Consider the following 15517-nt stretch of genomic DNA (forward strand, 5'->3'; position numbering starts at 1 on the left):
AATATTAATTATATGTATATTTCTCTGTCTCTTTTTCTCTTTTGTGTTTCATAGTTTCCCCCTATAGCAAGGTGAGAGTAAAATTCTGAAGTCTTATTGCAGATACCTCATTGCAGGAGGCTCTAAATCGGGAAGACATGTAAAACCTAGGAATATAGGAGACCTATTATTGTCTTAAAAGTTCCATTATTAGCAGTCTAAATGATGCAGGCAAGCTATTCTCCTATGTGACAAAAATAACTGCTGTAAGGCAGTAAATGTGCAAAATTTCATTGGCGTAGCTGATAAGCTCCTGTGGGAAGATTTTAAATTTCAGTGGATGTTCCTCTGTTACGTTTATTTGCCTAAAATAACCTGGTTTATTTTCCCATGTGTCTTAAAATTAATTCACTGAGAATAGTGCTCTATCATTAGGGATTAAGAAGCTGCAATTCCACACTGCGTGATCCTGGTCATCAATAATGAAGTAACATAAGCATAGATAATAAAGATGTTTTATCATTTATCTGAATGTTATGCACATACTTTTTGTTGTGTAGGTACTCTGACCTGGATGGACATCATCGTCACACAGTATACGATGGGATTTTACCTCATCCGTTTGCAATAACAATTTTTGAAGACACAATATATTGGACTGACTGGAACACAAGAACTGTTGAAAAGGGAAATAAATATGATGGATCGGGCAGGACTGTTCTTGTGAACACCACACACCGGCCATTTGACATCCATGTTTACCATCCATACAGACAGCCATTTGGTGAGAAAGCAGAATCAGATTTGCATTTAGAGAGTCAGCGGTTATACTGTTCGTGGTTATGAAGGGTCCTGAATGCCCTCAGCTTTTGCCTTTGCTCAGGGGAATAAAATACACAGATAAATGTAGGCCTCTATATTTGTAAATCACTTTTTCTTTGAATAGCAATGACTGGAAATGCATTATTTTAAATTAGTTTCTAAAATGTTATGGCTTGATAGCCTACTTTTCTTGTCTATGAAACCATATATGTTTCTCTCACTAAGTGCCTACTTATCTAGGTTTTGTTTTGCTACTTAATAAATTTCCGCTTTCAGTATAGTATTAGAGCAGTCGGTTGTAGATAGAGACCTTCTTGTCCTGGTATTTGCAACGTATGATAATATCTATTCTTCTCTTTTACCAGTTAATAATCCTTGTGGCACCAACAATGGTGGTTGTTCCCATCTTTGTCTAATAAAAGCTGGTGGTCAGGGTTATTCCTGTGAATGTCCCGATAACTTCATGGTAGTACAGTTTGGCAATACAGCCCACTGCCTTCCAATGTGCTCTAGCACCCAGTTTCTCTGTGCGGACACCGAGAGGTAAGTCCACTGCTCACCACCTTTTTAAAGATGTATTTTACAGTTTAGTCTCTTCAAAAGTACATGAAATTAGGGATTTCTCCTGCTCTCACTATGAGTTTGTGGAGTGCTTGCAATGACAAAGTCAGGACCAGAGAGGCTTCTGTTTTGGAAAAGTTCTTTGAAACTCATTGTTTAACTAATATACTACTTTTCTCCCTGTTGTGTGGTATTGCTAATGTAGCAAAGCTGGGGATGTTAGAAACATGTACCTCCACAAACCATTTCCAGTTGAATTCACAAACTGGAACCTTTTCTGATTTTTTGTATATCCTTTACAATGTATCTGTTTCTGCTAAGTATATGCTGCTTGTGAGTGGCTAAGGAAAGCTATTTTCCTGATGTGGGGGCATGTTTACGACCTTTTTTCTAGAACAACAGCAGCGGAGGGAGAGGAATGGTGACATAAGAGCTACTGTGCTGATATGGTATCACTCTGGAGCCTTTGAGGCAGGTGTTCTTATTGGATGGCCTTTTGAAGCAGTGTTACAATGGTAGTACCTAGTGAAATTCTTGTGCTAAATTCAAGTGAATTAAAATATTACCTCATTAAAAATACAGTTGAAGATTGATTTGGCATGAGAGTTGTTTACCATGAAAATACATAAAAATTAAGTGCTTATTTATTTGCTATGAACTTCCTTCTAGAGTCCCACCACTATCATCTGTTTCTGGTGACAGTATTTTGGCGTATTTTATTGGCATTTGACATATGAAACAGAAGACATGAAATTCAAGGTGTCTTGGAAGTTTCAAGAATTAACACTGAGAAGACCGTTTTTTTGTGCTGTAAAAGGATGGTTGTGTATCTGTAGAGACATAACCTCAACAAAGAAACCATTGTTTTCTCTCTATAGGTGTATTCCTATCTGGTGGAAATGTGATGGACAGAGGGACTGTCGAGATGGCTCTGATGAGCCCCCTACCTGTCCACATCGATACTGTCCTGTTGGTCAGTTCCAGTGCAATGATGGGAACTGCACGAGTCCGCATTTCTTGTGCAATACCGAACCAGATTGCCATGACAGATCAGATGAAGATCCTGTACTTTGTGGTATGTAACAGCTAATAAATTTAAGTGTTTTGCAAGTACAAATTGTGTAAACTATTTATAAATTTCAGAATAATTCTTCCTTTTTAACAGATGAAAAGGTGAGGTAGATAGATGTGATCTTTTCTAGTCTTGCACCAGGTAGAGTAGTTTATGCCAGTGCAAAAGCAGAATAAATGAGAGAAAAATGGTACAATATAAAAATGTAGACATTTTATATAACTTTGAGACAGATTTGCAGTGGTGTAAATTACAGCCTGAGGCAAAAAATACTAGAAGCAGGACTTGCTTAATTTTTTTCAAAGCAAAACCATGCTGAGAACGAGGAATCTAAGGCTTCCTAAAGCCCACGTCAGTCTACCAGGTAGGCTAATTTTTCCCTGTGTTCTAGAACTTTGCGTGAAGGGACAGAATTATTTCCCTCTGCATTGCAGGAAATCTAGTGTATGTGGGAAGGTTTGTTTTGGACAGCTATTTGTGATGGCAGCTTTTTAGTGACGTAACCTTATGATACCTGTGGAATAATGTTACTTCCTTACAAACCTGTATTATTTAACATACTTATGTCTAATTTTAAAAAGCCCATCCTTAGTTCTCTTTTTGTAAGTAATGTAGTTCTGGCAGTTGCAAGCTTAGGTAATAACAGGTGAAGGAGGAAAGCAGTGTGGTTGTATAATTGATAGTTTCGTTGCCTTCCATTGTAAAGTGTTTCTAGCAATGACAGAATTAAATAAAATGTCAGTTTTACTTTAGTTTTAAATAGCTGAGCTCTTAAGTGTGGCACAGGGGAGTATTAAATAAGTACAAATGTGGCAGTTGCATATTTTGTCACTAGTTTTAACATTCTGGGTACAATAAAAGTCAGTTTAGGTCTATATAATTATTTCTGCATGTGGTCTCATGCATGAGAATAGAATTCTTTAGTCTAGAAAATGTATGGAAATTATAATATAGTTTGCTCTTCAATGGTTTGGCAGTATATGTGAAAAAGTAGTAGGATGGTGTCGTTAGACATATAAAGTCTGGAAGCAGAGGTCAACGTTGACTCTTATTTTCACAAACCTTTAGAGCTCCCCCAGTTTGCCAGCACTGCTGCCATCAGCTTCCAGTGCTTTGCCCCTTGGAAATAGAGGCTGTGCATTTATAGGCTTTATAGTGGAGCTGTTAATAGCATAGTCTTCTGCTAAGTTTTCTGACCTCTTCATTCATAGTCAGAACAACAGGCTCATCAGGCAGTGTACATCTAAGTGGGTAGCATGGCCAGAGCCACAATCTCATTTAGCTCCTCTGTGAAGTGACTGGGAGCCCCTGCCTCAATCATATTTGAATACTGGGTTTGCTCCCCGCTGCTTTAGGAGAAGATGGAATCTGTCTTCCTCCTAGAAAAATGTAGAGCCTTAGTGAACTTGTCTGAAGATGCCTGTGGGAAATGTGCCATGTGCAACAAGAAGTCTATACCTTTATTGGGCAAGTAAATGTAATGCTTTATATTTTTACTGGCTTTCGTTTTAACTTTCAGTGTAGACATGGTAACTACTCAATTTACATGACAGGAGCTGACTGTTCTTGTAAGCTGTAGCATCCTAACAGCCGGTTTGTATTCTTTCAGCTAATCACCAGTGTGAAACACATCAGTGGCAATGTGCCAATAAACGGTGCATCCCAGAAGCCTGGCAATGTGATAGAGAGGATGACTGTGGTGACAACTCGGATGAAGATAGTACTCACTGTGCCAGCAGAACCTGTCCCCCAGGCCAATTTAAATGTGACAATGGTCGCTGCATCCCACAGTCCTGGAAGTGTGATGTGGATGATGATTGTGGTGATAACTCTGACGAACCGTTTCACGAATGCAGTAAGCACACAGCTGTAGTAAGCTGCCTACATTATAGTGCTCCAAAAGTAGAGCAAACTGCAGTTCTTAATTTTCCTGAGGTTGTCAATTTATTGGAAAGCAATATTTTCTGCAAGCCAATTGCAATCATCTAGTAAAGATTGTTAGAAAACATAAAGGCTTTGTGATAATTTTCTAGGTTTTTTTGTTCTTGAAGGGGAGAAATCTTATTTATGCTGGTCAAATTATCAAGAACTGACATCATCTTAATCTGACTTGCTTGATCGTAGCAGCATCATGTGCTTGGCCCCTAACCACACTTTGTAAGAAGAATATATGCTGATCAATTGCCTATGTGGCAGCAGTGAATGCCAGTTCACCAGTTTTTAGCTTTTTTCACTTTGGAGCATTGCATATGTAATGCATTTTACAAAAGCAAAGTAAAGTTTCATTTCTTTAAGCTTAAGTTTCTTAAGATGATAGGCATGTAATTTGGAAACTAACACTTAAAAGGGGAACAAGCGCATACCACAATCTAGCCTGTGTTTAATGTGCTCCAGCATGTGTCTCAGTCACTGAGAATCTGGAAGACCTTGCGACCAGGCTTTGCCATCTAAGGAGAAGCTGCCTCTTCTGTCTTTCAGGTTTGGGGCTTCTATTACCATGATTACCAGCTCTAAATACTGTAGGGAAAACCACACTGAATGCGGTTTGAACTTGTCATGGGTTTGTAGCGTATGCAGAATACAAGCAGCATTGACTGGAAAAGACAGTGAAATCAGATACATTTAATGCTTTCTCTTTTACAGCACTGAAGGTAGCAGATAGCTTTTTGGTAGCAATAATTGACTATAAATGACAATGGATTTTGAAAGGCTGAATAGCAAGGGCAGTTTAATGGCTAAGTAAAACAACTAAGTTTGACAACTATCTCTTTCAGTGGGCCCTGACTATCGGTGTGACAATCACACGCAATTCAGCTGCAGAAGCAACTACCGTTGCATCCCACTGTGGGCAGTGTGCAATGGGAATGATGACTGCAGAGACAACAGTGACGAACAAGGCTGTGGTATGTTTGGAGAAGGAGGTTGTTTCAACATAACTTTGTACCTGAACTATTTCTTCAATTTACAAATACCTTGATTTTCTGAAAGCTTCCAGTAATAATGTACCCGGGCATATCTTGTTTGATGTCAATTAGATAGCCTGGTAGTTAATTGTCTTCAGGAAAAATTCTGTGAGCAGCAATTCATTGTGCAGCTCACTTGATTGAGCTCTGAAGATCAGAATTGTATTATTTTGCCTGATGTGTCAAGAGATGAAACAGGAAATACTTCTACTTGAGCTAAGCTATTCTAGACAATTAAAACTGTCAGCTTTCTACATTTACTTATCTTACCTCCTGTGCTAGTGAAACTGTCAGTATGGGACATATGATGATGCTTTCCCAGACCCTCACATTTGTGTTGAAACGTCTCATATGCTTATACAGAAAGCTTAGAGGGCATTGGATCGGTATTTCAGAAAAGACCTGAAAGTGTTAACACACTATGAAGCCAAGATGCCTTCACTTGAAAGTACGAAGTTTATCTCTCTATATTTCAATCTCAGTTCTATATAGTTATTTCATCTGTCTCTCTATTACTTGTCCTGGTTAGTGGTACAAACAGCTCTATCTACTTCAACTTCTATGTGCTCCATCTTATCCAAAGGCTGTGCTAATGTGTGTTGTTTCATTGGCAAACTGTTTACCCTGCAGAGGAGATGACTTGCAGTCCTTTTGGAGATTTCCGTTGTGACAACCATCGATGCATCCCACTGCGCTGGAAGTGTGATGGAGATAATGACTGTGGAGATAACTCTGATGAGCACAACTGCAGTGAGTTCTTTTTTGGCTGTTATAGTATAGCCCAGCTTTTAACTTAACTAGCCTTCTACTTATGAGAATGAGATATACAGCTCTCAACTGCAACTATTCCATTGCTTTTACTGTGTAGCCTCTCTTTCCTTTGCTGAAATATACCATGATGATGTCACAAGGAGGCATTTTGAATACATAAAAATACTGATAAATCCAGCCATCACAATAACACCAATTCCTGTTTTCTGCTAAGAAGTGACATTTGAATTCGGCTGTGTGCAAATGTAGTATAATCTAGTTCCTTAAACAATGAGGGTAGATTTTGTTTTTTCTCATGTGAAATAAAAATATTTCTGTATTCTGTTATGAAACAAAATCCATAATGAATTCTTTTTTTCTATGTCAAGAGGGACATAGAATGTTTAACACAATTAATTGTGTTAATCACAGTATTGGGAGAATGCTGTTTTAACATCATCTAGTTCTAAGGATTATATCACATTACCCACCCATATTACTTGTGTCTGGTTTAATGAGACAGGTGTGGATGTTTAAATCTACATCTGGAGAATTTTTCATATCTGTGCATTCATTTTAAATGAAGGTCCTCGTGAATGCACAGAAAGCGAATACCGTTGTGACAATTTGCGCTGCATTCCTTCCCGGTGGATCTGTGATCACGATGATGACTGTGAAGACAATTCAGATGAACGTGACTGTGGTGCGTATATTCTGGATGGTATCTCTTACATATTCATGCTTTTGTTTCTGATGTGATAAATTATTCTGCAAAATGATCTTTTATGGGAAGCATGTTTAATGGAGTAATGTTGACCAGATCACTTTAGTCATTCCACCCAAAGTAGAGGTTACCACAGTTATAATGGTCTTGGATTCTGCAGCCTTTTTTAGGATGGTGTTCTCAAAAAATAAAAACTTCATGTAGGTTTGAACAAGAAGACATTCCAACAGATATTCTGAATTTTTTCAGAGCTGAGGACCTGCCATCCAGGTTATTTCCAGTGCAATAGTGGACACTGTGTTGCAGAGCGCTTCAGATGTGATGGAAATGCAGACTGCCTTGATTTCTCTGATGAAGCAACTTGTCGTGAGTTTCAAGCTTTGCAGTTGGTGCTCATTGAGCTCCCTTCCAGAAAGATTTGTACTTTTTTCTCTCTTCAAGTGAGGCGAATCCTTAGAAGTACAGGTTTACCTGCAGCACTCAGTGACATTAGTAAAAATTCAGAAATAGTACAGTATTTTAAACCAGCTTTTTAATGTAATGATGGGTTGCCATCTCTTGCATTGGTTGTAAACACATTCCTAATGCTAGTGAATTAATGTGTTTACAAGGTCCTGCAGAAGTTATATGTGATTGAATTAAAATTGTTGAGTAACCCATGGCACTGCAAGATCCAATGTTTCAGTTGTACCATATTCTAACAGGTTCTGTAAAGGGATTGTTTTTTTGTGACGCTCAAAGTTGTATATAATAGTCTCCTAAAGTACTCTTCTGTCTTCCTTCTGTATATTCATCTACTGTAAAAATATGTCTGTTCAATGTAGCTTGTATGGAGCTCCAACTCTAGCTGTTTGCCAAGAAAGTATCATTCCCAGTAGGACTGAAAATGCCACCTCTGTGCTCTACCTGTGCTGTCTGATGTGGATTTTTTATGTGATATTGAAGTGTTGGTTCTGACTTACATGTTCAAATGATTTGGGGCTTCAGTAGTTGGAAGTATTGCTTTCTCTTTGTGATGGTATCAGGGCAGTTCTGTACATCTTCCTGTGTACTTCATTTTAACACCTATGTTTTAAGAAGGGACATCTACACAGTAGGACCTTTATTTTCCTGATGGAAACTGCATCCTGTAATGTACATGGCAACGATTGATCTATCAGAACCTGAGTTTCACTACATTTGGCTTTTCCTAAAGGGAGGAAAAAGTGTATGAGGAGCTGTTGAAAGGGCAAGGGTATGACTTATTCATGTAGGTAGGAAGAGTCATATATTTTTGGGTTCTCTTTGTTCTACTTCAGTTTTTTTCCACAGCTTTTACAGAATCTGGGTGGGTTTGGGTTTTTTATGCTATACCATCATAAGCCCTTTTGGAATTAGATATCTTAGGTACTTTTTCAGTCATACATTGTTGGTGCCAGTGGCATTATTTACCTTTATTACTGAACTAGACTTGTCAATAACAATTCAAGTAGCATTTGGTAAATGCACAATGTTTATTTTTCAGGAGCTTCTCGAAGCAACTTGCACTGTTTCACTATTCATTCAAATCTGAATTAACTATGTTATAGCTACCAAGAAATCCTTGGTTCTTGCAGTCTGTCGTTGCTATAGATCTTTGCATTGCCTTGCATTATATCTCCTACTATGGAGAGAAGGGTATTGAAAAAACATTATAGAGTTGGGCTGAATATTTTGCAGGAGAACCTAAATTTTCATTATATATGAAAATGTCATAACTTTCTTTTCTTCAGCAACACGGTATCCTAATGGTACATACTGTCCACCCATGCTGTTTGAATGTAAAAACCACGTCTGTATCCAGCCACATTGGAAATGTGATGGTGATAATGACTGTGGAGATAACTCTGATGAAGAGCTTCACCTTTGCTGTAAGAGAGAAAAATTACATCAAAGTGTACAATATGTATACTAAAATCTGTAATTACAATAGAGAAAACAATTAGAAAATAAATCTTAAATATTTTCTTTCCACTGGAGATTCTCACAGGATGAGTGCTGAAAATTTTGCTTTGTGTGCAAGTTTACTTCATCCTCCTACAGTTTTTCTCACTGCTTTGCAGATGTTTTATGTGTGGTTATAACAGTAGAAAGAAACAATCAAAGAAATAAGGACAGTATTTCATATTTTTAGGTTGGCCATCTGAAATAAGAGCATCAGTTTGCAATTAAAAATGTAATTCAGATAACGTATATTCCCAAAGGTGCTGAGCTTTTAAAGCTATTAGAGTCAGCTAGTACTGACTTTAGCTCGAAAAATGTGGTGTTGGAGGTGCTGCTAATTCAACAATTTTTGTCAGTTATGCCCTATGCAGCTACTGAATGGATATGTTGAATTTTCAGTCAGTTTACTGTTATATGCACTCATAGGGGTATGTCTTTGGCCAAAAACGATGTGTTGTCTTCTGACAAAAAAATGTGCAATGACCTGACATACAATCACCAAACTGGAGAAAATATTCTTTTGGGTCTGAATGCCTCCATACATTTTAAAATATAGGAAACATGTAAATGTCACCAGAGAAAAGTGATTAGGATAATTTATGACTCAATGGCATGAAGTATCAAAGTGTGACTGACTTGATCTCTATGATTTCAGTGGATATTGCTTGTGAATCTCCGTTCCGTTTCCGATGTGAAAATAATCGCTGTATATATAGTCATGAGCTGTGCAACCAGGAGGATGACTGTGGAGATGGAAGTGATGAAAAAGCAGAACACTGTAGGTTTACACAAAGTTGAGCAGCAAATTAAGTAATTCTGATGTGCTTAATGTTAGATAATACCAAAGGAAATGTCAAAATTAAACGTAAATTATAAAAACTAGAGCTCAGTATGAGATAACTTGAACTATGCTTATTGGTACTACGTATTCACAGCATTCCATACAGGTACTAAAAATCAGCAAACATTTGTCTGAAAAGTACAGAGCATGGTTTTCAAAGTCATATTATATTTCATTATGAGAAGCAGCTAAATTGTGTTGACTTCTTATGAACTCCACTTAAAATGCGGAAGAAAGTTGACTATATCATTCAATAAGGATGGGATGGATAGCTGGGAATTTTAAAATGTGAATAGGGTACTTCTGAATTTGTCACACTGTTATGCACATAGCAACAGTGTTGATATTTAGGCCTAAATCCTGCAGAAGCTCTGTTAATATTCAGTAGGTTTTTGCTTATGTAGTTCTCATGGACTATGTTGATTTTTGTATTATTTAGCCAGATTTTTTGTGGCTTAATGATACTATTTGCTGACTTTATTGTACAATATTCTTAACAGTTTACTAATATCTCAATAATGTCTTGAAGTCTGCAGTAGATGTCTGAAGTATATCCTTAAAGGATATGAACAGATTTGCGCTACTAAAAAGAAAGTTCATTCAGCTGTTAACAAAAAGAATTTACCCTCTGTCTTGATAAAATGGTGGGGCTTCTTTTGGTTCATGGAGATATGACTAGAAGACAGGAAGCCCTGGTTATAGTTTCAGCTTTACTACAGAATTCCAAAGTCTATAGTCATTATTTCACTAGATGGCATCAGCGTCCTCATTAGCAATGTGGGATAGTGCTCTCTGTTGGTACTGTATAGCTGAAAGTGTTTCTCTTCTCTACTGTAGGTAGAGAACCAACCCCAAGACCATGTACAACTGAAGAATTCAAGTGCAGTAATGGAAATTGCATTCCTCTACATTATGTCTGTGACAATTATGATGACTGTGGAGACCATTTTGATGAAATGGGCTGCAGTAAGTGATAATAGCAATAGAACACAAAATTCCAATGCTGTTGTATTAAAAACTTCTCAAAATGATAGCAAGGCATATTTCTTCTTGTACAGCATATTAAGAAGTATTGGCTTGTAATTAGTCTGTGCTAGGATTATCCAGTTATCTTCTGTTTTCCTTCTTTTGGGGAAAACCTTATGAAATTCAGTGCTCTGAACAGTCCATTGTAGGCTTAGAGTATTTATGTATCACAAAAAAAGCTTGTTCTTGTTTTGAAATGGGTTGCATTAAGAAGGCAAGAATATCTGATGTTTAAATCATAATTGCAAAAGGCCAACCTATGAAATTATTCATGGCAGACTCTGAACTGGTATAGGTTACTCTAGCCCTGTTGAAAATGAAAGTATATTGAGGTACTTCTGTTGTCCTGTTTACAGACATGATCATAGAATTCTATAAGAACAGCTGGGCTGAGGGTCCTTTCAGATTGTCTGCATGACTTTTATTAACTATATGTTTTAAATTTACTAGCATCCATTTAGATGCAAAAGCTTTGACTTGAACATTGAGGCATGAGAGAATGCTCTTGTGGAATCTGGAAAAAAATAATTCCTGCCTTTTTATATCGATATATAGACAGCTGTGGAGTGGTAATATGGGCATGTACTTGCAATTTCAATTTGTCAGACTTTGATGGTTAGAAGTGAAAATGTGCCAAATGGTGCACCTCCAATTTACAATCCAGCATGCTTGCAAAATGCAAATAACTCAGAAGCCTATAGTGCAGTCCATTTTGAAGCAGCTGGTTTCTCTGTTTCACATACTATCCCAGTGGTCTTTAGGTAATATAACCTAATGTAATGACTTTATGAAAATACAAAAATATAAAAAGGGTATGAAACAGTGCAACATAGACACCTTCTCACAGTCATTGTTCTACCGTTTGGGGGCTGATATGAATGCAGATCTGATGGTAACATTTGTAGCCTTCTCAACCTCGAATACCTCTGATAGAGAGAAAATAGAATATTTTTGTGGGTGTGTATAATGAATTTGTGCTTCTACATGTATATGCAATTGAGCTGTTTAAACTTAATTTAATCAGCACTGGGATATATGTATATAAAGGAGATAATCAGCTTAATGTAATGTCTTTGCCATACATCTGTACCTTTTTCTCATGCTCTGTCAATAAGCATGCATGATTTATCTTTTCTACTTGTATAGCAGATTTGAGTTTGAATGTACTTTGTGTATATGTAGACTATGTCAAAATCAATAGAATGTACTTTGAGAAGAATATAATTTTTATTATCTGTTACAGAGTATGTTATTTCTGACTTGCCTTTTGCATTATAGGCACATTTTAAAGAGCAGTGCTTTTTGTGCAATAAACTGTATTGACTTCAGTAGGTTTTAGATTAGGTACGGCATGAAGAAGCTATCATCTTCTTTCTAATTTGCAGATACAAATAATACAGGGCCTCTGTTACGCATGATAGCAATTGCGAATTTGTTGTTTAGCTGGTGAGAAAGAATTGGGTAAGAAAGAGGCAGGTTCACAAATGTAGGAGTTAAGAATAAAGTCACTAAAACAGTTTCTGCGCTTGCTGCAGATTTGTGGCAATGTAACATGCCATTTCCCTTAAGGAAAGTTAGCTTGGATGGTTATGGCTCTTATCCTGACCCTGTTCACTTCTAGAGGTTAAACAACTTAGTTGACAGCATCTTGGCCAGTGTCTACCTCCCTCTTCTAATTAGGTGCGCCTTAGAGAAAAGATATTTGCATTAATTGAGTTTTGAAAAGGAAAGAAAACTAATGTTGCTTATTTGACAACCATTTTCAATGATAATAAAGATCAAAATTATGATACCCCATTCCCCCTCATCACTTTATTTTTTGGTTATAATTGGGTAATTTACTTTTTTTTCCCCAGATCCTGGAACAGAACGAACTTGCGCAGAAAATATCTGTGAACATAACTGTACCAACCTGCATGAAGGAGGCTTTATCTGTTCATGTAGGCCAGGGTACAAGGCCAGTGAAAATAACCGGAACTCCTGTGATGGTATTTTCAATCTTCTAAACATCATCTCCCTGATAAGTGTTCAGTGACCTGACTACCCATTTTTATACGTTTAGCAGATGTTCCCTAAGAAGTTTTGCTGCTGAATCATGTTTTCTAACATGCAGGCCATTGAACAAAGAACTAGCTCCACAGTTCTGACTCGGTTTAAGCTTTTGGTAGCTGTAGGCGTATGTTTTTGCTTTACTGTATGTAGGTTTTGTCATATCTTTGCAATCTGAGGGACAGAAATTTGCTGGGTGTTTTTTTCTTTATTGAAAGAAAATGTGCTGAAGGCTCTGTTCTGGTACAGAATAGGCCTGCAGTGAAGGTCTGTTGTCCCATAATTTTGTCATGGTTATATGCAGATAAAATATGGTGAGGGGTCTACCCAAAGGCCATTGTTTGTATTCATGCAATATCATACCTTCACAGTTACGATTTCAGTATGTTTTGATGAGAATGCTCCTATTTGTTGCTCCCAGCTCTTGTGGACAATTTGTGTAGTTTTATTGATTTTTTTTTTTTATTGAACTTCTGTTGAACCAAAGCCACCCCTTCCTTTTCTTCTTGCTGATACTGGTTTTGAGGACTAGGGATCTTTGCATCAGCATTTCAAGATGGCTTTGTTCTTGCGTCTCAGTGTAATCATGCCTCATCTTTTGTCTTTCCTTGGTGATTTAACACAAAAATACATGATCAAGTATACCTCTCTGAAAAGCAGTCTGACAAGCATGAGCAGTGTAGTTATTAGTAATTAAGCCACGTTAAACAATATATGAGTAATGAGTTCTGTTATCTAGCAGTTGCTGATGTTTTAAAGATCAGTTATTTGGTTACTGATCTTTTAGAGTGTGTGTGGAAGGGTCAAATGTACCACTCCATGGAGCAGAGATGACCGGCATGTTAAGAAAGAGATTGAGCTCTAGCTATCTGTCCTTTCTCTCCTTACGTCTAGACATCAACGAGTGTGAGATCTTTGGAACGTGCACCCAGGACTGCAAGAATTCCAAAGGAAGCTATGAATGTTTCTGTGCAGATGGCTTCAGGTCTGTGGGTGATCAACAGGGGAGACAATGTGCAGCTGATGGTATGTTAACTGTTAGGAAGATTGATTGCTACCTGTAAAGAGCAAGTGGAGTGTAGCAACTTAATTAATAAAATCCTCTCTTTTTTTAGGAAAAGTATAATGAAAACCAAAGTTTATTCTATAACACGTTATCTGTATACTCCACTCATTCCATAATTGGGAATAGAAGTGCTCATCTCTGCTTCCAATTGTAAACATTAAAAAGAATATCTTGATTTGGATGCCTGCCATCCTTTCTCCTGAAATTCTCTGCAAACAAAAAGCTGCTTATCCTGTGGTTGTCATTTGAAGGAAATTATTGTTGCCTATTCCTGAAGTTTAGGTTTTCTCAACAAAATAATGCATCAGAAGAAAACTACATTATACTGGTAGAAATGATAGGCAGTTTGATGACAAAATGCCATTCATTGTTCATGGACTGATGCACACAAACAGAAGCACTTTGGCCAATGTTTAACATCAATCATTAGCTTTTTGTCATACCTCAGTGCAGTGGCTACAGTGTCTGACATTCATTGAATAGGTAAAGAGTTGATTCAGAAAGTAATAGTAATAGAATAGTAATATTAGAGAGTTGAAGAAAATAGAGAAAAGTGACAATGTGGCAGTATTATATAAAAGATGGAAACAATATTGTATTTAGAAAAGTACTTACACTTTAACAGCTTTAAGATGGAAAAAATATGGTGTGCCTTTTCAGATTGTAAAATCTTCAGAACAGAATGCCTGTAACCAAAAGGGCATGGTGATGGAGGTTTTGAAACTTAGAAATTATTTTTATCATGAGAAATAATACAAGAAACACAGGTCTCCAGGTGTCCAGTCTAGGGGCCTAATTCAGTAAATATTTACTGTTGAGCATGAGACTGGAAGTACAAAAGGGCATTTTCACCTGAGTTTCTGCCTAGGTGCCTTTTTATGTGGCTGTGTCAGAAATCTAGTTCTTTGAAACCTTTCTTCATAGGCTTTATTCAGGAAGCATCTAGACATCCAGAGTTTTCAAGGCTAAGTGACAGAAGATGACATGATCGTAGCTGATAACAGAATGAAATTTGTTGTACCAAAAGTTCTACGTACACCTAGAACTCAACCACTCTTTGTAGTATAAGCTCACGGCACTCATAAATGAAGGCTTCCTTTCCTGTGTCTGCCACAGGACAGATCAATAGGCATTTTCAGAACACACAGAGATTATTAGGTCCCCTTTTTCGTAGAATATATATTGGAAGTGCTGTGAAGTCCTACACTGAATTGTACATTCATTAGAGAGTAGAGTCACTTGTCTTTTTCCCCATAGTTGGGTGTGACTTAGAGGGAAAGGGATTGGATTCAAAGGAACATTTAATCAGAAATTGTGGATTATTAGTTGGAAAAGGCACTAGCACATGAGATTTTCCTCACCCAGGTGAATGCCTTGTCATCTTTCATTGGCTCTCTGAAGATGAGATTAATACAAGAGAACTTCTGTAGAAGAAGGCCTAGAATTTAACTCCATGACTCCCAACTAGACATTGTCCTTAGCAAAAGACCTGAACAATTAAATTTTCTCACCAGCAAAATGAGCCAGGTGGAACTGATATTCCTTCTAGTCAAGTTATTAGACTATTGAGACTAACACCAAATAAAGCTGTAGCTGGATAGGAGAGCATTCCTCTGAATGTGGAGACATTAGTATTTAAAGACTTTCAGGTAGAAGAACTCAGGGAGATTGTGGCTCAAGGTACTGGCAATTTATTCATGCT

At 37.3% G+C, this 15517-nt stretch overlaps 1 protein-coding gene across 3 annotated transcripts in view; it reads left to right on the plus strand.

Moving 5' to 3' along the window:
* The window catches only part of LRP2 (LDL receptor related protein 2), a 125835-nt gene that overhangs the window by 94069 nt on the left and 16249 nt on the right, over positions 1-15517 (plus strand). For all 3 annotated transcript variants that reach the window (XM_069861157.1, XM_069861158.1, XM_069861159.1), the window contains exons 53-65: positions 540-763; positions 1167-1344; positions 2241-2437; positions 4044-4289; positions 5209-5337; positions 6028-6147; positions 6734-6850; positions 7121-7237; positions 8623-8760; positions 9489-9611; positions 10512-10640; positions 12557-12688; positions 13644-13775. In XM_069861157.1, coding sequence (XP_069717258.1) covers positions 540-763; positions 1167-1344; positions 2241-2437; positions 4044-4289; positions 5209-5337; positions 6028-6147; positions 6734-6850; positions 7121-7237; positions 8623-8760; positions 9489-9611; positions 10512-10640; positions 12557-12688; positions 13644-13775 — 1982 coding nt within the window. The remainder of the gene's footprint in view (positions 1-539; positions 764-1166; positions 1345-2240; positions 2438-4043; positions 4290-5208; positions 5338-6027; positions 6148-6733; positions 6851-7120; positions 7238-8622; positions 8761-9488; positions 9612-10511; positions 10641-12556; positions 12689-13643; positions 13776-15517) is intronic.

The sequence above is a fragment of the Phaenicophaeus curvirostris genome, chromosome 7, assembly GCF_032191515.1.
Source record: "Phaenicophaeus curvirostris isolate KB17595 chromosome 7, BPBGC_Pcur_1.0, whole genome shotgun sequence".
NCBI lineage: Eukaryota > Metazoa > Chordata > Aves > Cuculiformes > Cuculidae > Phaenicophaeus > Phaenicophaeus curvirostris.